The following is a 23980-nucleotide window of genomic DNA, read 5'->3' as shown; positions in this document are numbered from 1 at the left end:
CCATTGCCTATACTAAATAATGACACCTGAATTTCAGAAATCAAATGAAAAAAAAAAACAAACTGTCCAACCAGTCAAGTTAGAGGGCATTCAGTTTTTAAAGCTTAACAGACCCAGTCTCCTTTCAGTTTCATAATACGTATTATGCTCCAAGTAAGAAAGAAAGTCATACATGTTTGGAAAAACATTGGGGTGAGAATTTTCATTTTTGGGTGAACTCTCCCATTTAGGTTGTCGCATCTACACACTTCTGCGTTTTTCGGGCTAAATTCATACCATTATTGCATCCTTTCTCTTGTTTATGTCTTTCTTTCTCTCCTCTCTCAGGTTATCTGACTCTTGCTGGGTCCCGTTCAGGGTCGCCTCTATATTAAACGACTCTTCTGCCTCTCTCTCCCTCCGTCATCCCCTTCTTATCCTCTCTCGTCATCCTCCCATCCCTTTGGGGTCTCTCCCACAGATAATCAATCGTCCTCAAGTCAATCCACCTTTTAAAAAAAAGAAAAAGCATCTCTCTCTCTCTCCCTCTCTCCCTCCTTCCTCTCGCAGTCAGACACAAGGAACGGCACCTGCACACACAGACTCATGCTGCTCCTGTTGCCGTAGCAACAACTTGATCGAGCCTCACTTGCATAAACCGTTAGGCTTTGCCAGTGCAGCCTAAACACACACACACAAACAGGCATGCCCCACGCAACACCCTTATAAGGGTTTCCGGCTTGTACGCCGTCAGGGTTTGATATCTTAAAAGCAATTCTGCTTCAGAACAAAGCCACATATATTTCTTAGGAGATCAGTGTTTGAAAATAATCTCGTATCCGATTAATTAGATGTTCTAACGATCTTCTTTCACTGGGTTTACACACTCATACACTGCACGATGTGCCACTTAGAAGATGTCTTTAAAGTCATCATGCAATAAAAATTGACCCTACTTCCGCCTCTGAAACGACTTTTAAAGGTAATCCAACATTTCTAAAATATTATCAATTGTAACTGAAATTAGTTTCCTTTTCTGCTGACATCATCATGGCGGCGTGGTCACTTGTCTGGTAAGAGCTGCGACCATCACATAAAACTAGTGTAGCAAATACAGAAATAGAGAGGTGGTGTGTTTTCGGCTGGTTCAGTCCCAAACCCAGTTGAGGCTTGAAATTTTACACGTTGAGGAAGTAGGGATATCAGAAATTGCTGTTGTGTTCAAGGCATTTCACTCCTGAATTCTTCCCAAATTTGAGGCACCATCAGTGCATGTTGGGGATGGGAGGATATGGTCACGATTCAGTTCGATATACGATATGAGGTTCACAATAAAAAATAAATAAAGAATTAAATCTGGAATCGATATAACAACACTTAAATTACAAAATATTGGGAAAAAAAAAAATTTCTTAAAAAATGTTTGAGCAAAATGCACATTATAATGTCTCATCCAAATAAAGTTCTTTAATACACAATATAAATGCGCAAAGTTTAAAGAATAAGAGTTGCTCATATACCTTTCTCTATAAGAAAAGATCACAAACGAATAAGCTTTTAAAAAAAGTGGGCTGACAAACAATAGAACTGAGCCTGTTCTGAAAAAAGTATGTGAAAATGTATATTTATTTTTTAATAATTTGTTTGGTCATCATTATTAGAATCAAAGTTGAACTTTGTAAAAATAAAAAGATTCTACATTATATTAATAAATATGATATCATGAAATTGTATATATAATAATGATGATATGAGCTATCACTGTTTGAAATAATGTGTACAATTTACAATTAATTACATTGAGTTTACATTCATTTGTATAAGAATCGCTAAAAAGGTTACTGTCACTTTAAGATTTCAACGTGCATCTCATTGTTCTGGTTCAGCGAACATCAATGATAATCTCTCGGTTTCTTTAGTGCATCCATGCTGCGTGAGATTAAAATGAATATTTCTTTTTACTTTTATATCTGACTGTAAAGAACAGAAAGGATATTAAGACGCATCAATGAAAGTGGAGTGCGCCTCATCTTTGATGGACACACATTACACGGAGGAAACACTCCATTTTAATCTCAAGCGCTTTTTATCAAAACAAGAAGAGATTCCAGGTATTCCAGTTCTTAAATTTCTTAAAGCTAAATTCAAGCACTTTAAGTACTTCAAGGACCTTGTGTGAACCCTGTAAACAGTGTAGAAAAAAGCGCAGTAGTGGTCAAATCAAGCGCTAGAGAGATTATGATGTTTGACGGGTCATTTCATTTATGATCACATTGACAAAAAACAGTGCTGCAAATTTCAAGTTATGCCATGATCTGGTTCATCATTTTTTTGGTTCGCAATATGTTGAAATTCAATGTATCGTCCCAACCCTGGTGCATGTTATTGTAAAAACAAAAATGATTGGCTGTGTAATCTTTTATCAAAACTTGAGCCATCTCGGTCATAAAGTCCTTTAACTTCTCAACCCCTCCCCTTAATCCAAATGGCTCCATTCTGATACATAACGCACATTTTACGTCATCCAATCAACTCCCAACGCATAACATCAAGCCCCACGCTACAGTGTTGTTTCTTTCAATATCATGTTTCACAGAAATACATCAGATTACAGAAGTAAAATGGGATGCGAATGGTGTTTCACGCCAAATGGAGCTGAATCAATGTTTTGACCACAAAACCCAAACTGTGAGTGCACGTGGGCGTGTCCTCTTCTGACAAAAAAAAAGTGCACCTAAATGCACAGTCTTTTTATAAACACCAGACCTACATGTGTTGTTCACACAGGAATACCTCTGCAAATCAGCTCTGCAGAGAAAATATGACAACACACAGGCCTAAAGCAAAAGAAAACACCACACACACTCGCACAACCATTTCAGCCTATTGCAGGTGGGTGGCTTTAGTCCAGCATTAGTCACTTTGGTCCGATACACAGTCAGAGTTTGACAGACATTCAGAATGAAAGTCTGAATGGTGTGAAGGCACGCTGAGGGGGTGGAACGAAGGGGGAAAAAACACAAGAATGAACAATAGCTTAAAAAAAGACTTGTGTCTAGAAAGAGAGAAGCAGAGAGCATGAATTTTACTCTGGCTGTTTTTAGAAACGACCCTCTGCGAGAGGAAGCAATTTGAGGGTTTTCAAGAAACACTTAAAAGCATCAATGGACAAACACTCATGAGTGAGGTTAACTTCCCTTTCTAAAAAGTAAATGACCATAGTAACAGTAGTTTCCACCAAAATGTCATAGTTTGAGGTCTTACAATAAATTATTGTGGAATTCTCCTTGAAATGAAGTTTTAAGAATCTCAGTCATTTTTATTTATTATGTTTTTTGATAGCAGTGTTGGTTTATAATACCAGGTTACCACAATCAACTCAATAACTAACTATGGTATTTTGGTGGAAACTAAAGTTAATGATACATTTTGGTAAAGGTTTCTTAGATTCCTGAATAATTATGGGAATGAAACGTTAAATATTTTAGAAGGAGCCTTGGCAGGAGATTTAGCTAGTTTAAACAAAAGCAACTATGAATGTAGGAAAATGAAATATAACACCTTGTTTTTGTAACTGTTTTTGAACCAAAAAAATACTGTTTATCGTCTAGTCGTTTGTGTTGTCATGGATTTAAAATTCTTTTTGAATGACCATATTAACATCAAGAGGCATATAATAAGGCGCTGTGGTTACATCCCAATTCACATACAGTATTTCCCACACTATGTAGTGTGCAAGATTGGGATCGGTGCGTTCCAAATCATGAAACACAAGCAGAACTAAATTTCGGTGTAAATTGTTTGTGAAACCATTCTTATGTAAATTGCCGCATTCAGTTCTATGTGAAAATTACGGTAAAAATGGTTTAAATGCCGAAATCCTTCCATAAAATATGGCATTTAATTGGATGCAAAAAATTATGTCAGAATGGTTTTACGAACAATGTACACGAATTGTGCACAGAATGACTGCCACTATTTATGTAACAATAGTTTTACAAACAAAGGGCCTCATTCATGAAACTTTCATAAATATATGTGTAAATTGGGAGTAATCTGCACATAAAATAGACCTTTCTGTAAACTTTATGCCAGAATCAGAAACACTGCAAACACCCCCAATTTCTCACTTAATGGTGCATATGTTAGTGAATTCCAAACATTCTTAAATAGGGCGTGTATGCATACTCATTCACAAATAAATCACAGTTATTAAGGTTATAACTTAACCAGTGATTAGTTAATTTTTTGATTGGTTTCAATTATTTCAGTTTGCCTGAAAGAACACAAAAAATTATAATTTTAATTTCATCCACAATTTACACATAGACAGGAGCAAGTGTACATTTTGTTCGTACCAACTAACATTTAGAAAATCTGAAAACTTACATTAGAATGGTTTTATAAACAATTTACACTAAAAAAATTACACCCAATTGACGTAGAAATAAAGTAATAATGTTAAGCAGAAGTAATAATGAATCTTAGGTTAATGGGTTTAGCTAAATGCTAACAATTAGGCTACTAGAAAGCCACAACAGTATGCATAAAAAAGGTCGCGGCATATACTTAAATGTACGCACTTTCCAATCACTATTTTTAGTGCGTAGCAGTATGCACGTAACAAAACTAGTTTGCTTCCAATTACAATTAAAAACTGTCTACACTGCAATTACATAACATCAAAAGCTTTGTAATTATAATGAGAGCCATCTATTTTTTTACATCACGCCACTCGCTTGCAAAGTCATTTTTTATTTGTATTTATACCTTTATTTTACCAGGTTAGTCTCTTGAGATTGCATATCTCTTTTACGAGAGTGTCCTGGCCAAAATGGCAGCATAAAACATCGTAACAATAAACATGAGATACACAAGAAAGAAAAAAAAATATACGAAATTTGGTAAATTCAATAAAATTACAATTAGGCTAACTATACATTAAAACATTGACACTCACCAAAGTCTAAAAAGTCTCTTGACTCCTAAATACATTTAAAGGCGCTAGTGTTTGTCATTTCAAGCTTTGCTGAAGAACATTCCAAGAAAAAGGAGCAACAAAGGAAAAAGCTTTCTTTCCAAACTCAGTCCTCACCTTAGGGATTAAGGCACATAAAATATAATCAGAACGTTGGCTATAGTAAGAGTTTGTATGAATATTAACATGTGTTACCAGATATCTGGGCAACAAACCTATTAGTGCTTTATAAATGAAGGTGCACCAATGAAAGAGACTACGTACAAACAGAGAATTATCACATCCAGTGATAAATTTCAACACACCATGATAAAATGCATCAAGTATCTATAATGAAGAAACACAAGCTTTCCTGTAAAAAAAAAAAAAAAATATCACCATAATCAAGAACAGGGAGAACAGTAGCAGCAACAAGTTTCTTTCTAGCAACAAATGAAAAACATGATTTATTATTTTCATTTTCTTGAACATTGTATCCCAAATCATTTATATAAATAATAAACAATAAGGGACCTAATTCTGACCCTTGTGGTACCTCTTTATGAACTGATATGACATTAGAAAAGAAACCATCTGACTGAACACACTGTGTCCTCTCCACAAGATAATTGGCATGGTCAGACAGCCCAATTTGAATTAATCTTTTTATCATAATGTCATGGTCTACCATATCAAAATGCATGTAACTCAAGCGAAGATGTTGACCAATGAGTGTACAGTGCCTGTCTGCAGTTTTCCTACTCATGCCCAGAAAAGCTCACAGTGAACAAACAAAGAAACATAATCTACGACCTAAAACGAACATGTGCTGGACCCCCTTTCTTCTCGGGCAGCAAAAATACACATTTTAAAAGCAATGCTCTTAAATTTATAGCCTAATTTCTGGAAACAGTCAGTGTTTCCATGGATGAGGGAAAGAATCATTCTGTAAAAAAAAAAAAGAAATTGAAAAAAGGACAAGCAGAATTATACCTTTTTTCCTCATTATATGATTTTTTTTTTTTTTAGAAGCATCACTGTTCAGAGAAAGGGTTACTGAGGTTTTGATAACATACATATGCACTAATGTTCCATATGTCACTACACTGAAAAAGGAAAACAACCTCTCCCATTCAGTTTTTTGCTCTCTCTCTCTCTCTCTCTCTCTCTCTCTCTCTCTCTCTCTCTCTCTCTCTCTCTCTCTCTCTCTCTCTCTCTCTCTCTCTCTCTCTCTCTCTCTCTCTCTCTCTCTCTCTCTCTCTCTCTCTCTCTCTCTCTCTCTCTCTCTCTCTCTCGGTTTGCTGGGAGCCAAACAGGCATGGCTAAACCTGTTGCTGAGCATCTGTTTTAGTTACTGTTGCTAAAACTGAGAGTGATCCCAGCCGCAGGGAAGGAAGAGTTAGAGAGAGAAAGAACAGAATTGGTTTCACATAACTGTACGGTACAGAGCGGAAATACTGGTTTGTCCTCATAAGCATGACACAACAGGTAAAAATCCAGCCATCTTGGAACCAACAACAAAACTCCATCACAACTTCTACTTCAGAGACAAACTAAATCTTAAAAGTTACATCTTAACAGAATTCATCTATGTCATCTCAGAATCTGTATATGCGTAGAGTCTAGTCTAGAGTCTACTGTGCAGTTTTCAAATCTGTGGGGTTTGTTTAAATCCCTTACCCTAAATAATCCCCAGTACTCTAGGTGGTGCAGTGCACCTTTTAGCTGGTCATTTGCCATAAACTGCAGAGAAGAAGAAAGCCAAACACTACTTAAAAGTTTGCAAATGAAGGACAATCAAATAAAGATCTAGCTAAAAGGCAGAGAAAGCAAAGGAATGGACAAAGAATGTTGCACTTTGTCATTTTGGAATTTTCATCCACTGTGTGAATACATTTATAGGAATTAATCTTTCTGAATTTTGCAATGATGTATTCTAGGGGTGCACGCAGGGCCGTAGCAAGGAATTCTGGGACCCCTGACTGTATATTGCTCTGGGCCCCTTTCATATGAAAATATACAGTTTAAAATTTGTTGTGGGCCCCCTTGGACCTGTGGGCCCCTAGAATCGTTACCACCTTTCACCCCATTAGCTACAGCTCTGGGTGCATGATATACTGGTGGCCGATATTTTATTGGCCTATAGCTGGGAAAATTCTAATATTATTATTGCGCCGATAGTGGAATTTCCGCTGATATTTTCACATCTATGCACAATGTTACATTGTTTTGGCCGTCGTTTTAATCTGGATCATCAAGTAACAAAATGCCATTTCCCATATTCTGTTTATGTTTTGTGAAGTAATAAGCAAAACCTCAAAAAATATATATATGTATGCTACTTACAGGCAATCTAGAATTGCCAACTGTCCCATATTATCCGTTCTGTATTTTGGCCGAAATAAAGACATCACTTATTGGACGCAAAACGATTGAAGGGGAACCCCCAGCCCATACTAAAGTTCTCAAAATGTTTGGTTATCGGTATCAGCCACAATGAGCTGAAAATAATCGGTTATCGGCCCAGAAATTCCATATCGCTGCATCCCTCATGAATTCTAGTCTTGTTCTCAGCACATATTCGCTCTGTGTGTACTAGCCTTAAAAGCTACAATAAGTAACATGTACTCCGTAACATGCATAAAAACAAAGATGCGAGAACCATTTGACTGGAGACAGTAAAACTTTGGGAATATTTATGGGTCAGTCTCTGAGATTTGAGACTAGAATTCATGCTGAAATAAGGGACAAAAGGGCAATGGCTACAGTGAGTTCATGACCCCCGCTTAACTCCAGCCTGACCTCCTGATCTCTAAAGCTGAGGAGGGATAGGGCAGACCACAACAACACTAAACCCAATGTGGCCCAGGGATAACACCAGACAAAAATAAATACAAATAAATAAATAATAACAAAACAAAGGGTTGAAGAAGCATTAAACATGTTTGGGAAAACTGTTCGGAGTCAGTCATTATTTTTTACTCTGTTCTCATTTAATCTTGTTACTATACCTACATGGCTCGTTGCACATATTGCAGCATTTTATTGGCAAGATGAACACTAGAGGCGCTACAACAACAACTTTTAATCTCTTTAGAGTAAAACGGCAGATTATCATATAAACACTTTTCTCTCTGTTCCTCACACAATGCAATTTTATGACATCAAAACACTTTTACTATAGTCGATGACTTGTTTTGAAAGGCAATACATGTTAACATTTGATTAACATAACCAACAACATTTACAAGCTTGTTTAAATAAGCTTTGCGCGGTAGCTCAACTGATAGAGCATTGCACCTACGATGCAAAGGACTGGGATACGAGTCCTGAAGAGCATGCGAGTCGACACGTGAGCCAAAAGTGTCATAGAAGCACCACAATATAACGTGGTTGCTTCAGCATTTGGGTTTTTCATCTCACATTTGCTTTTTCTCAAACTATCGGTAGGTTTAGGTTTAAGGTTTAAGGTAGGGAGGTCGGTTTTGTTGATTCAAAACTCGATACGCTATACGTGTAAGGACCCACATAATATAATTCTGAAAAAACAATCGCCACAGTCACATTAATCTTCATGAGATCAGGCTGCTGGGAACAGCTACATATTGCATATTTTTTCTCCGTGTCATTCCTAAAGGACATTAACCTCATCTCGCACAAGTAGAGAAGTAAAATTAGATTGAGACAGAAACAGGGGCATCTGACACAAAATCAATTTAAGTTGACAGCCCTGGTTCTTTGGACCATCCATCATCAGCCGTGGGAAGTCCACTTGGTGTGACACCTGAGGTTATCAGCACCAGTCCGGGTTACACAATTCCACCCTGCACAATCCTGGATTCTTGGAAGGTCAGCCAACAAACCCACAGGTCAATTATTAACAGGTTTCCTGAGTCACACAGTTAAGACAAGCATTCTAGGTAAACATTTACCCCTGCAGCTTCAAAGGGACAGTACAACATCAGCATCTGTCTGACATGATTACTGCGCTTGTGCTGCACAAAAAAGGGCTTTTCCATTTGAGTGTTCTGCGGTCATTTCCCACAATGCAGAGGCTGACACAGTTAGCGTACCACACCACCTGTGCGTGGGCGATGCATGTTGATTCAATATCTCAGACAGAGACCGACAGAGCTTTGAGAGAGAGAGCCAGGTATTCAGAGGTGGTTTCTTTGAACATGTCAGTGTAGGGGAATTCAGAGTAAATTGTGTTCGCTGATAGCGTTGTTATTTGCACACTCTGTCTGTGCTGTTTTAGCAGCCGATTCAAAACAATATGTGCTAAATGCAATTTGCACAGTGTTGTGGAGGATCCAGCAGACTACCACAATCTGGCATACACTTGTTTGTTTTGAATCACTTGACTGCATTGTGCATTTGGATATATTCTCAGTTATAAAGCTTGTCTTCATCATTTGATGAATGATCACTAGAAAATGTCGACTCCCATGTGATCATGTTGACCGAATGTTTCAGTACCCTGACATCGACCCCATTCTGCCGAGTTACTGACAAGCGGTATCTCCTATAAGACATTTCTGCATCAGTTCAAATTTGTTTACCTCTCTTGTGGCATGATTAATAGCGCACTGATTAAGAGACACGAGTTCTGGTCCTGCACGAAAACCAGGAAGTAATCGCGTGACATAATCAATGACGTGATTCGCAGGTTGTCACCATTTTCACCTGGTCACTTAAATGTGTCTCCTGTGACCCCTTGTGTTCAGATTTGGAGGGGAGGGTCTCTGTTTCATGATGACATACATCAATCACTATGTCAGTGTGTTACTGCATGATATTAAAGCGCAACAAAGACAGAAAAGACAAAGAAAGTGCTAAAAAAAAGGTGCGCATTTCTCCCAGATACGGTTTAAATTTAATCTAAGCACAAACGCAGTATGTCAAGCAGAATTATTTGTTATTTTAGTGGATTGCCTTTATTAAAGGAGCTTCAGGTGTTCGTGCTTCTCATCGGTATTGATAACAGACAAACTAAAGAAGATCTATGAAGCTCTCGTGATTGTGTATATATCTGCTTTTTAACATTTTCTGATCGGACGGTTATTTCCTTTTAAAGACACTCGTAAACGGTAAACTTTAAACTCTTGTTTTAGCACAGCGGTTGATTGACAGGCGAGGGGTGGTGCTTCACTGCTGCCAGGAAGCATACAGGACGGATTAGCATTTACACCTCAAACGTGATATGGAAATGTGCATTTTGGACCACATTCATATGTGGTTTTTGTGATCTGATCACAAAACATTGCAGACCCCGTTTAGACCTGTATTTAGCGCTGACCACATATAATCGGATCAGCCGCATCGCATCAAAAAAACAGGTGAAAACGGGGTCTAAGATTAAATTTTTACACCACTGAAGGTTAGGTTTAGGATTGGGGTTTGGGTTAGTTGTACATATGTGCCCATATGTACAACAACACTTCCAGCTTCGGCCACTGGGGGCAGTGATTCGAATTTCGGTAAACACTGACCGATTTCAGTTGAAGAACTTTCAACCTACTGTCGTTGAATTCACTGTAATATCAGTTTGCGACTACATTGCACATTTTAATACATTCCCAGTTATAATCACGTGCGACCCCGCAGCCCCATGCGAGGACTCGATATTTTGGATTCGCTATATGAAATTTATCATTTAAATTCATTTAAACTCATTGCATACTGTTCAGGACACTCTATGGAGTCATTTAAGGGTTAAACTTTTGACGACACCACGGCGTTGATTTCTGTGAACTGCTTCTTTGGACGCAGCGCCAACAAAAGTGCCTCTGGTAAGAAACCTCTTCAAAACTGTTTCCCTGAAACCTGTTGTAAAGAGTAGCATCTCTAGTTTCATTTGATATGCTGCTTTAAATATTTCAAACATGAAGTACTCGGATGAGTGCTGTGGAGCAGTTTTCTGACAGACGTTCCAAAAACGTTTCACAGTAACAAATCTGTGGGTAATTTTGCTTCATTTTAATCTCAATTTTGTTATATTTTTGTTTGTTAACACTGTACAATAAGGTGCTATTCATTAACATTAGTAAATGCATTCCTATATATTTACTGTGCATTCTCACATTGACAATAAATGTATTCATCCAAAAGCTGAAAAATGTTGCTTTCAGAGGCTTTATATGGAGTTAGAATGAAAATAAGATGCATTTCAAACTGACAAACAGACAGCTTTTAAGTAATTCACTAAATAGGGAGCAAGGATGCATCCTATAGCTTTCCTATGCCGCTAAGTGAATTCAATCCTAAACTCCAACAAAAAGTTCAGTTTCAGGCTGCTTATGATGTTTGGACCACTCATCATGACATGAGACAAAGAAAATCAGTACGTAGATTCAGAATTTTATATTTCAACATTTTATTTTAACATGACTGGCAGTGATTTTGTGATGCTGGCCATTACTCTTTCTAGAAAATTAGCTATATTGTCTATATATCGTCTCAAAAACATGAATAACACTTCTGGACACATAATAAGCTATTTGATGAAAGAAAACTGACTTTCTATAGCTTGGTATTTCTTAAAATTTCAGAACTTAGTGCCGCTGTCCACATATGAGGATATACATTTTTAGGAAAACAAAAAAAAAATGTTTTTGCTTGTTTATTAAGTGCTACTAGTTACAAATCAAAAAATGAAATAGAAAATGTACACAAAAGTCACGCTGGGGTCTCAGGAGGATAACACTATGAACAGGCATTTTTCAGTGTAAAGGAGGCTTGTTTCCACTAAAAACAATGACAATGACTTAATTACAAAACTCATGGTATACTATACCATATATTAATTTTATTTCAGCACATTAATGGCTGTTTTAACACAATTGCTGGTGCTTAGTGAATAAGACGCAGTTTTTACATTGAAATATGATGTGCAAAAGTGGCGTAGCTGTTTAGTGAATTCCCCCTGTAGAGTTTTAAGTGGTGCTTTAGAAATTGGAAGTGAAAGAGCCCCCGCTAGAGAAGCTTCCTGCATTGGCGTGACAATTTTACTGCCTGCAGTCACCGTGCCACTGACATTACTCTAAAATGATGTTCCGGGGACACACAAGGCCAGAGTGGTCTGAAATTCCAAATAAATCCCACATTTATTCAGGGCATAAAATAAGTGAGGTCCTTATGCATGCAAATGAACAACTGATCATGCATTTCACAGGAATGCAATGTGTTTATAGCTTCAGTTCAGAGGAAGTGGACACCAGTGGATGACTCATTTCCATTATTTTTGGTAACCACAGTTATTTCGCTAGGTAATCCCAACAAATTTATTCATGCACTAAAGTACACACATACAATGAGACCATGGTAAATAGGTCAGTAAAAGATTTTTAAAAATCTTGAAATAATATTATAAAATAATAAATTATATTTTAATGTAGTAATGAAATATTAAATAATATAAATATTATTTACTTTAAGAGTTTCCACCTCATAACTTTCCAGAAATCCTTTTATGTGTATTAGCAGAAAATTCACTGCTATGCAGATTTTTCCTATCTGTTCCACGTTTTTGTTTTCCTTTATATTTAACAATATATCCTACTCGTAAAAAGAAAAACATTCCAACTCGAACAAGGCATCTTTAAATGTTTTTATTTACAGTAGGGGTGGGCGATATACTGGTAGAAATTTGCCAACTGGTATTCATTATCGTCTCTATCGTGGTAACGCAAAATTGCCACACGAGAAATGTGTACAGCACATAACACGTACGCATTACACACTCTGTAATCATGAGGAGATTATGAAGGAAAAAGTGCATCCTCCGTGGTGTGGAATTGGTTTGGCTTTAGAAAACGCGATACCGAGCAGAAAACAGTGATTTGCAAGGTTTGTACAGTGTGTATGTCGATATATCCATGTGCGCCTATACATCAGTGGTCAGGGCTTCATGTGAGACTGATAGAAATAATGAAACAGTTTTTCACTGACAGCTGCACGTCATTAGATGAAAAGCTTGTCTAGAACGCAAGAACAAATTACACTGAATCACTATATATATATGTAGAACTGGATTGCTCATGACGTCATATCAGTGAAGCCACTGCGCCGCCATATTGCTATGCCCAAACATTCCAATGTCCCTATTGACTTAATAGGAAATCATCCCATTTCAGCGAGTAAACATTAGTCATTCAATCGGCGAGTTTATATCTGAAATCTGCATGTACATCCCTACAATGCAAACGTCTTACACGTTATTATTTATTTATTAAAAGACCGGAATTTTTCCTGTTTCTTGAAAGCTCGAGCGAGTTATGTGTATCTATATCAACAGTATCCACCTCTAACAAACTTCATCAGCGAACAGATCAGCTGAATGTAAACAAGTTCACTGGAACTGAGGTAAGATACAAACAGACATTTTCAGACTTATTTATTGTGAACATCGAAGTGTTTGTTCAGAGTTACCTGTTTTATGTTTTTATCAAAAAGTGCCTTGTTCTCGTGGTCATTTGAATAAGAGCGTGCGCTCGCTCTCCCTGCAAAGTTGGTTCAAATTAAACTGATCTGCTAGATTAAATGGCAAACGAACACGTATTTATGACATGTATCCATGTATGACTACAGAGAGCACATCACTATAAAAACAAGCAAATCCCAGGCATTTAAGCCAATTTAGAAATCTCGGTTTGACTTTTTTAAAGTCCCATTTGGGGGTAAGGATGTGTTGTCACTCTAAACAAGCAGATATTACAGCTTTTCCTATTACATTACAACTTGTGGACAGTTTCGCCGCTTCCTTTGTTGATCGTTGTGCAGGTGAATGCTCTGACATCGCGATCCGCGTATATCTTCTCCCTCGTAATGAATATTATCCATAACAAGCTAAATAAACATTAAACATGATTGTCACAAGAGGGCGAAATGCAACTGTCTTATCTGCAGGTTGGAGATGGTGAAGCGGGGGTGTTTTCGCCTGTCAGTCATTGACGCTCTATTAGAGTTTGGGCATACCAAGATGGCCGTTCGAACACTTCCGGTGGCTTCAACTCCTGCTGATAGTTTACCATTGCATGAACGATCCAGTTATATATATATATATACATATATATATATATATATATATATATACACACACACACATATACACACATACAGGTATCAGTGCACTGAATCCGCTTCTGCGGCATGAAATTTCGCTTGAGCGACTGTCAAAGCAAATTCAATGACTTTCATCCCGCGTTCCAAACATGCCTCTCATCCAAACACGCACAGCTGTGTTTTGTGTGAGTGTTGCACATGCAGTCTGAAACACGAAAGTGCATGTGAGTCTTAAGTCATCCCAGTCCCTTCATTTGTGCTCCAGTGACAGAAAAAGCGCAGATCACACCCGTTACTCATTCTGGTTTCTCTCAATGTCATGTGGGTTTTTAAAATGCACATCAAAACCCTTTCTAAAATTCTGTTCGGATGATGTTTGATATCAGGAAACAAACCAGCCATATTTTCTTTATATAGATTACTAAAAACACAAAGAGCCTAATTAAGTGTTTTATTTATGGATATTGTTTTTTAATTTATATGTCATTTTACTTTTTGCATTGCTTTGAGAAGATGTTAAGTTCTTGAGGAAAGTTATATCAATTATCATAACAACAACAACAACAACAATAATATAATAATAATAATAATAAAAAGAAAAAGAAGAAAATTGGTGCACATCATCAGACTGAAATGTTACTTTTTTTTATTTAAAATCAAGAGAAAATTATACTAAAAAAAGTTTTCATTTATAAAATATTTAATTCACTGACTGGATTACTCAAAATTACACATTGCAACATGGCCTAATATATAATACCATTTTATTGATTTTTCAGAAAAATGTAACTATATTGTGATATATATAATTATCGTGATATAAAATTACTCATATTGTGATATAGGATTTTGGTCATATCGCCCACCCCTAGTTTACAGTATGCTTTTAATTAATCAGTAAATAGTCCAATGTACAAAGGTAAATAGTGGCTGAAAATATGTCTAAGCTCACATATAGAAGGAAGAACTTATTTAAATGCAAGACATGTAAAACAAAAAAAATGTTGTGTTTTGCTGTGTTTGTGTGCTGATTAGAATCTATGAAACTGTTCCTCGATGGTTTAAAATGATGTAAATTATCTTGAAAAATGGGTGACAAATTGGTTGACAACGATGTAATGCCAGTGGTAGCATGTGCTTGGAAACCAGCTGTTTCAGAAAAGTAAACACTGAGCCTAACGGGGGGGAAGAGGTTCCTTATTTCCTGAGCGTTTACCCACAAACTACGTCACAAGAGCATACGCAGCTCAAGACCTGAAGTAACGAGACACACACAAAATACGGGCTGACATCTTAACCGTGTTTTCACCTACACTGGCGGCCAAAAGTTTGGAACAATGTACAGATGTTGCGGTTTTGGAAGGAAATTGGTACATTAATTCACCAAAGTGGCATTCAACTGATCACAAAGTATAGTCAGGACATTACTGATGTATAAAACAGCACCATCACTATTTGAAAAAAACATTTTTGATCAAATCTAGACAGCAGCCATCACTCCAACACCTTATCCTTGAGTAATCATGCTAAATTGATCATTTGGTACTAGAAAATCACTTGCCATTATATCAAACACAGTTGAAAGCTATTTGGTTCGTTAAATGAAGCTTAACATTGTCTTTGTGTTTGTTTTTGAGTTGCCACAGTATGCAATAGACTGGCATGTCTTAAGGTCAATATTAGATCAAAAATGGCAAAAAAGAAACAGCTTTCTCTAGAAACTCATCAGTCAATCATTGTTTTGAGGAATGAAGGCTATACAATGCTTGAAAATGCCCAAAAACTGAAGATTTCATACAAAGGTGTACACTACAGTCTTCAAAGACAAAGGACAACTGACTCTAACAAGGACAGAAAGAGATGTGGAAGACCAGATGTACAACTAAACAAGAGGATAAGTACAACAGAGTCTCTAGTTTGAGAAATAGACGCCTCACATGTCCTCAGCTGACAGCTTCATTGAATTCTACCCGCTCAACACCAGTTTCATGTACAACAGTAAAGAGAAGACTCAGGGGTGCAGGCCTTATGGGAAGAATTGCAAAGAAAAAGCCACTTTTGAAACAGAAAAACAAAAAGAAAAGGTTCGAGTGGGCAAAGAAACACAGACACTGGACAACAGATAATTGGAAAAGAGTGTTCTGGATCTTAACCCCATTGAGCTTTTGTGGGATCAGCTGGACTGTAAGGTGCGTGAGAAGTGCCCGACAAGACAGCCACATCTATGGCAAGTGCTACAGGAAGTGTGGAAACTCTTTGAAGTAGTTTAAGAAGTTCTTAAACAGTAATTTTTCACATTATTAATGTCCTGACTATACATTGTGATCAGTTGAATGCAACTTTGGTGAATAAAAGTACCAATTACTTTCCATAAGAGCAAAATCTGTACATTATTCCAAACTTTTGGCCGCCAGTGTAGCAATAAACACGTTACCTAACTGTAACCTGGTATGCTCATTAAACAACAAAACCTTTATGCTTTGAAGCTTTGACCGTCGTCATGATTATGACATGTTGTATGAAGGGTGTGTGTCCTGCAGAAAGACAGAGGTCGCTTCTGTATCCATGGCATCAAAACACTGCGACTCAATACAAACGAGGGAATCCTCACTTCCTTGTTCTGGTACTTTTCCTTCTCTTTCACTCTTTTATTTTTCATCAAAACACTACTGTATAGCTGTTTTCATTCTCATTGCCCAAGGCTACATTATACCAGACTATCAAGTCCAAATATAAATATAAATTTTACTATATTTTTCATAACATGTAAATAAGGATACATATTTGTTTTAACCCTTAACACAAAAACATGCCCGGGTCATATTTCACCCCAAGGGACTGTATATTAATACAAATAAAATAAAAAGTAATAAAATTAAACTATTCTCAATTGTGATTCTATGCAATACAGTATTTTTTTTTTCACGATACTTTTAATTAATACTATATTTATTTATTTTTTACATTACAGTAATGAGAATGGGGGGGGGGGGGGGGGGCATAATTACATAATTGTCATAAAAACCATGTTACAATCCAAAAAAATCGTAGTGGTCCTGAAATATGTTTAATTTTCTTTTTATTTCTAATTATTTCTTTTTTATTATTATTTTGGAGTGAAATTTGACCCGTACATGAAGTTTCATGAGATTCACCCAATAAAATTTTGGTTCTGTTCAAATCTTGATACAGAGATACATCCCTTCTGAACATGAAACAGCATGAACTATTTGAGTGGGTGGGTTTTGGGATGGGGACATTTATACAGAAAAATCACTCGTGGAAGCGCCATTCTGGCATGTCCCAACATGCCTACAACATTTCCTGTCATACCACAACCAAAGAAATGCCACTATATAAATAAATAAATAAATAAATAAAATGTATTTATTTTGAGAAAGAAAACCAACAAGTGCATCGTAAAGTTGCTTTTGCCTAATAAAAAATCATTTGTTTTGGTTATATCTGTTTTCTTTAATATAATCTACTTAGCTTTGTTAACGTTTCTTAAAGTGCTAATTTTGTCTCTCTCGCCGCATTTATAATTTAAAAATCCTAATATTGGAAAAAAAAAATCACAGCATGTCTCTAGTGGGTACTGTTCTGTAATCAAACTCAATAATTTAGGGTGTTTGGCCAAGCATGCTGAAAGCAATAACTATGAGAAGGACCTTTATTAAAAACAAACTCTCAAAAATTTTAGGTTGCCGCACACTCTCTACTGTGGTGAGTACATTTAAATTCTATGAAAGTGACAAACATCAATTGGACTACAAAGATGGCACATTTTGAAAAATTGTTAGCTGCAGTTAAACAAATGCTGCAACTATTTTTTGTCAAAAACGACTGCATTATTTTCCATAGTGATATCGTGAAATTAAAATTGGAGGTTGATGGTTTTAAGTCTATTTCTAACAGCTTTAAGGCCATCTATATGCTAGAGTACTCTTAAAGGCACAGTCACATTTACCTTTGAAATTTCGCAGACGAAGAAGTCGTGGGCAGATAATGAGCGCGCGTGAAACCAGCAAAACATTGATTGCCAAACAGCCTCTTTTTAATGCTGCACTTTATACTCTGAGAGATAAGATAAAAAGAAACTCGCCGCTAAAATAATTTCCTTTTCTATGGTGAATATTCAGTGTAGCTGTGTACGAAGCACCACCCACACAGAGGTCACTGCCAAACCAAGCAACTTCCTATTGGTCAACACAGCGAATTGGCCTGTCAAAGATCACCAAACTTGAACTCCACGCGAAATCTGCGAGAGGAAATTCTTTGCCAACAGAAGTCCATTGTGTGAAATTAATGACCGTGCGGATTACCATTGAGATGACCGTATTTTGCCGTGCGAATTTGTGACTTCAAAAGTAACAAAACTGACTTTCAGCAGCAATACACATTTAACATTTCCAGCCTCTATCTTCTTGGAAAACGGACTACAGCGATAACAGCGTCATTTAACAAGCACACAAAAAACATGGTCATTTAAAAAAGGTACTAGTTTGACTGGGAACCCTACGCATTTCTATTGGCTAGAATATTTTTTGTACAAATATTTTCTTAAAACTCTAAAGAAATTTGTAAGACATTTTGCAAACACGTCTCAACGTGCAAAGACATCTTTGACATCTTAAATTCAGTCCAAAACAGCAGACTTAATTTGCAACAAAGTGAAAAACATGATAAAATATACAAACAACACCAAAAATATCAGATATCAGGATGTATCCGGACTTTCCGAGACTGCTGGTCAAACAGAAAGGAAAGACAAGCTTACCTTTCAGGTTTTTGGGGTTGTTCTGCTTTGTACGTGGCATTTTCAGAGGTTATTTCGCTGGCTCAGTGAAACACCATCCAGAAAAGATGCTGGATGGAATGCAGGCGATCACATAGAGGAAAGGCGACCTATATTCCACACAGGAAGGACACTTTCGGCATTCCTGTCAGTAAGGAATGATATTTGTTAGATGGATTGACATACTGTACATACAGAGGTGTGGTACCGTATTCGCACTTCTGAAATGTGTTTCTTTGTCTCAGGGGTTGATTTTTTATTAAAACTAACTCATTTTACTCTATCTGTGTCACATTAAATCAGCCTTGGAATAATTTGCTATGCTTTCATTTATTGTTTTACCCTTTCTCCTGTGATGCATGTTTATCCACATTGTAGACCAATTAAATAAACAACTGAGACTGTGAAAGGTGTGTTTTAGACAAGAGGGCCAAAGTGTCCACACTTGAAGAAACACCCAATAACTAATATGTTTTAGGTGGATTGACATATAGATAAAGAGGTGTGGTGCCGCAGATCTGATCTAAATAGCCTGTTGTTCTCGTTTCATTGACAGACTGATGTGCACTGCATTGATACACACACCTGCTCCTCTATCTGACGGAAAAACACAAAGAAATGACAATTGTTTGTCGCCCTGCAAATCCTGATGCTACCAGGGACATTTGATACGTTTGCAAAGCACTGGTTCTTGAGAAACGGAACAAAACATGCCCTACAATTTGTGCTTGCCATTAGTTTTGAAAATTATTTTGTGGAAATTTACAATTTTGATTTCCACTTTGATATTCACCAGTATCTGTTATTTACCCTTTATTTTAACAAAATGATGGCATTTCCTCAGGTCATACCGCAATAATTCATATATACATTTTTGAGTCACTTTGTCCCAGACACACATTTTGAGTTTTGTGCACTAAAGTAAAAAAGAAAGCATTTAAATGATTATATGATAGAGAACATAGAAACATGATAATTATATTGTTAGAAAGCTTAGACCTTCCTTATACTATAGTGCATAAATATGTTTCAATGTGACTGAACATGATGGAGCAGTTCAAATATATTTAACATAATAAGAACAGAAATATAAACATGCATCATTTAAAGAAACATGAATTTGTTCTGACATAAAAGGGTTCATTTAAAAAAATACACCTCTTTTCTAAGGTTTCAATAATACTTTTTGTCACTGGCACTGTCAGAAATATATCAAATCATTTCTAGAATCTATATAGAACAATATATAGAAAAATATTAATGTCCGACAGATTTATAGTTTCTCATACTGTGTATGTTTTTAGCTAAACGTGCTCCCATTTTCCGTCACAACCATGATTTTAAATAGGATTTAAAAATATTTTTGGATTCAATTTTGTTTAAATTTTAGTAGCTAGCAACATCAGAAAAAATGGCTAATGCATTTAAAGGGATAGTTCATCCAAAAATGAAAATTCTGCAATCTAGTTAAACAGATCAATATTTAAGTGATTTGTTACTAAACATTTTCCTTCCTGCCCAGTAGGTGGCGATATACACAAAGAATGTGAATGGCCAAAAACAAAAGACGAAGAATGTGAACATGAAAGTGGAGATTTAAAGTAAAAAAAGGACTTAAATATTGATTTGTTTCTCACCCACACCTGTCGTATCACTTCTGAACACATGGATTTAACCACTGGAATCTTTTGGATTACTTTTATGCTGCCTTTATGTGCTTTTTGGGGCTTCAAAGTTCTGGCCACCATTCACTTGCATTGTATGGACCTACAGAGCTGAAATGTTTTTCTAAAAATCTCTGTTTGTGTTCAGCAGAAGAAAGAAAGTCATATACATCTGGGATGGCATGAGGGTGAGTAAATGATGTTAGTAAATGATATAGTGTTTTCATTTTTATCTCTTTATATTTTGAGTTATAGTCTGAGGACAGGTGGTTTTAGGGGTAGTGAGTGAAAATCTGGAAATCGTTTTCTCAAAATAAAGAGTAAATAAAATGAAATGGTACTTTTGTGTTAAAGGGAGAGTTCACCCAAAAAAAAAACTCTGTCACCATTCTCTTTCATTGTATAGACAAAAGATGCAATGAAAGTGAATGGTGACCAAGGCTGTCATTCTTCCTAACATTTCATTTTGTGTTCCACGGAAAAAAAGAAAGTCATACGGGTTTGAGAAAACATGAGTGTGAGTAAATAATGATAGAATTATTTTTATTTTGGTGTGAACTTTCCCCTTAATACATCTGTGATATGCAAAATATGATGATTTTGTCAACACCATCAGATTTTCTGTCTGACGGTGGTGACAATTCAATAGATGAAACCTCAATTAATTCAATAATGGAAGTGGATGCCAGATTTTTCAGTCTATATTTACTGTATATTAAACACTAATGTTTTCTTAATGGGGCTGGGGTGCATGATGGCCTAAACTCAATTTAAATGTAACTTAAATGCAATGTAAACAGGGCAGATGATGTTGACAGGTTATGAAACATATCACCAGTATTCAACCTTTTAAAACTGCATGTCACAAAATAGCAAATGTTGCATTTCTTGGCATTGCAGGAATAGACGGTGTAAGCAAATAAACCCCACCTTCTACTCAAGATGCTCCTTGTTTCAATGTTTTGAAGGTTTTAGTTTCTATAAACATTTCTCAGCTTTATTATTACACATGCAAGCGCAGATCTGCCATGCCTTGCCGATGCATCCCTGCATGTATCCACAAACAACATTACATAACACTTACTACCAGTGTGTATGATTTCTCTCCGTGTGCCGCTCTACGGCAATGACATCACCTCCCGGAGGATTCCAGCATAAACACACACACACACACACACACACACACACACACACAAGGTGCATCTCAAATTCCCATAGGATTGTGAGTGTGTTTTCAACATTCCCCTGGCAACAATGTTACTTCAGAGGCGTGCAATTTATGCAAAATATGTTACTGTAGCTCAACTGGTAGTGCATGGCAATTGTAAACCCAAGGTCATTTTCAGGGAACACACACACTGATTCAATGCATGCTTTGAATGCAGAATGCCAAATGCATACACACATTGTAAAAATCTGTCAATCAGGCAATAGGAAACACCTCGAAACTAGCCTGGCAGAGCCAACTGAAAATATAAAAAAAGATAGCACTAAACAGGGGTTGCTCCTATATGTAGTGTCTATGCCAATCTGACAGCCTATACTAGGAGTGACCTGTGTAGGCTACTACGATTCGCATGCGATGAGTCACAATGTGTCCAAACCTAACGGGCACAAAACAACCACATTTGCCTCCGGCTAAAGCCACTGCGCATTTATGGCACATTACAGTAGCAAATCCAGGTGCGCACCGGATGAATGGCGCATTAATGCCCTTAAGAAACACATGAAGAGGGCGGAGCCGGGGAAAACCCCATGTGAGTCCTCTGCAACAGGACATGAAACAACACAACTTCCCTAATACGACACCAAAATGCGCTTTAAACCAGCCGAAGACGCAAATCACATCTAAATTAAAACGCGTTCGTTTGCATCTCGTGGGTGTTTTACGCTTACCTGCCGTAGCGATCGAGGCTTCAGCGACTTTCTCCAGCAGTGTTGCGGGCTTGATAAACATTTACTCCCCGCGTATTAGGATTCTGGAGACGTGCGCTCTCGGCGAGATACAAAACACGGGCCGGCTCGGTACAAACCCGACCGACACCCGTTAAAATCCGCGTAAAACTCACACAGACGTGCTCGCAAGTTTCAGCAACCCAATAAAATCTCGCTTGCAACATTGTATTCCAAAACAACAGCGCTTGGAGATGCGTTTACGCATTGCCCCATGCGCCTAAAACAGGTCTTGATGGAGAAACGCGTCTTTTACGCACAACTTTTGGTACTTACAGGTGCAGTGTGAACTGTTGTCAAGGGTTTCAACTTGTAACGGTCAGAGGTCTGTTTTTTCCCTCTCTATCGCTCTGTCTTCTCTCACTTTCTATTGCAGGAAACAGACAGGCCCACTGACGTCAACGGGGGTCCCGTCTCCGCCTCCAAACCGGAGCCAGCACTCTTAGGGAGTGTCGCGACGGCCGATGAAACGCTTGAATAAAATGTGATCAGCACAATTTGAGTGGCTATTAATTTACATTTAATGCATTCGGGAATTATATGAACATGTGATTGGTGCGTTTTCCGCGAGCGGAATACGGAAAATCGCACTTGTGCGTCATTTCGAAAGAGCCGCTTGTCGTTGAACCCCTCACATGGGGCCCCTTGTGCGCATAGTTCAGTACTGACGGTGTTCCCGGAGGTTCCTTGTTTGTTAGGTCACGTTGTGTCCCTCAACTGGGCTTTCCCGTACAGATCCATGCGAACAATGGGAGAAGATGGCTCACGACGTGTATTACTAATGTTATGGTGCACAAAATGATTAAAAAAATATATATGCACGAAATTGAATGTTTTGAAAATCACGCAAGACTGAAAGCATTAAAGTGTGCGCGTTTTACAACTCAAATTTTGACGAAACAACACGCACAAATGTCACTGTCAGTTAGACCTTTTGGCAGTATGTTTAAAATGAATAATATTAGAACTGTACATTCTCGCATTTTCCATTGTTCCTGTTTTCTAATATATCTGTGAGGTCTGTTGCAGTGTAAAGACAGGCGAATGATGGAGGAGGTGCTTGAAGTGGGGGAAAATAAATCCAAGATCATACATGTTTTTAGTGTTTAAAGAGAATAATAAGAGCAAGCCTTTTAAAAAGTGCCCTGTTACTTTGCCTGCTGATTATGTGGGATTTGAAAAGGGTCAATAACTAATACAAATCTTTAATTAAAAAGTGTTTTTACTTATTAAAAAAATATAATACAAATTGTTATTATTATTATTATTATTATTATTATTATTATTACTTAAATTATGTAGAAGACATGGCCTGTGTACTTTGAACAAGGAATATGAACAATGTCATATATAATCGGTATGACACTATAAAAAATGCAATGTCATTGATTAAAATACAAGCATTATTTATTTACCCCTTACACTTATGCATATTCATCTAGTTTCATAACCCTTACAAGAAGTTAACATCATGTAGGTATTTTGCGATCTAAAATGTTGTCATATTTTAATGTGGTATGAATCGTGTCCCTTTACATAATACTGTTTACTGTATCTAAACAATGT

At 37.0% G+C, this 23980-nt stretch overlaps 1 protein-coding gene across 7 annotated transcripts in view; it reads right to left on the bottom strand.

Moving 5' to 3' along the window:
- Window positions 1–22777, bottom strand: part of LOC127425537 (zinc finger protein 40-like) — a 94047-nt gene extending 71270 nt beyond the window's left edge. For 4 of the 7 annotated variants that reach the window (XR_007894630.1, XR_007894631.1, XM_051671641.1 and 1 more), the window contains exons 1-2: window positions 22358–22506; window positions 18780–18942 (exon numbers count right to left, since the gene is read on the bottom strand). Coding sequence is in view for 5 of the 7 variants with exons in the window: in XM_051671641.1 (XP_051527601.1) it covers window positions 18780–18819 (40 nt within the window). In the remaining 2 variants the exon portion in view is untranslated. Of the gene's footprint in view, window positions 1–18779; window positions 18943–22357; window positions 22507–22690 lie in introns of those variants that run through there. The other 3 variants (XM_051671637.1, XM_051671639.1, XM_051671638.1) reach the window with 2 other exon arrangements.
- Between the last annotated feature and the right edge of the window lie 1203 nt (window positions 22778–23980).

Source organism: Myxocyprinus asiaticus, chromosome 34 (genome assembly GCF_019703515.2).
Source record: "Myxocyprinus asiaticus isolate MX2 ecotype Aquarium Trade chromosome 34, UBuf_Myxa_2, whole genome shotgun sequence".
Lineage (NCBI taxonomy): Eukaryota > Metazoa > Chordata > Actinopteri > Cypriniformes > Catostomidae > Myxocyprinus > Myxocyprinus asiaticus.
The sequence above is the reverse complement of the archived record's forward strand: the minus strand, read 5'-3'. Positions and strand labels throughout refer to the sequence as shown.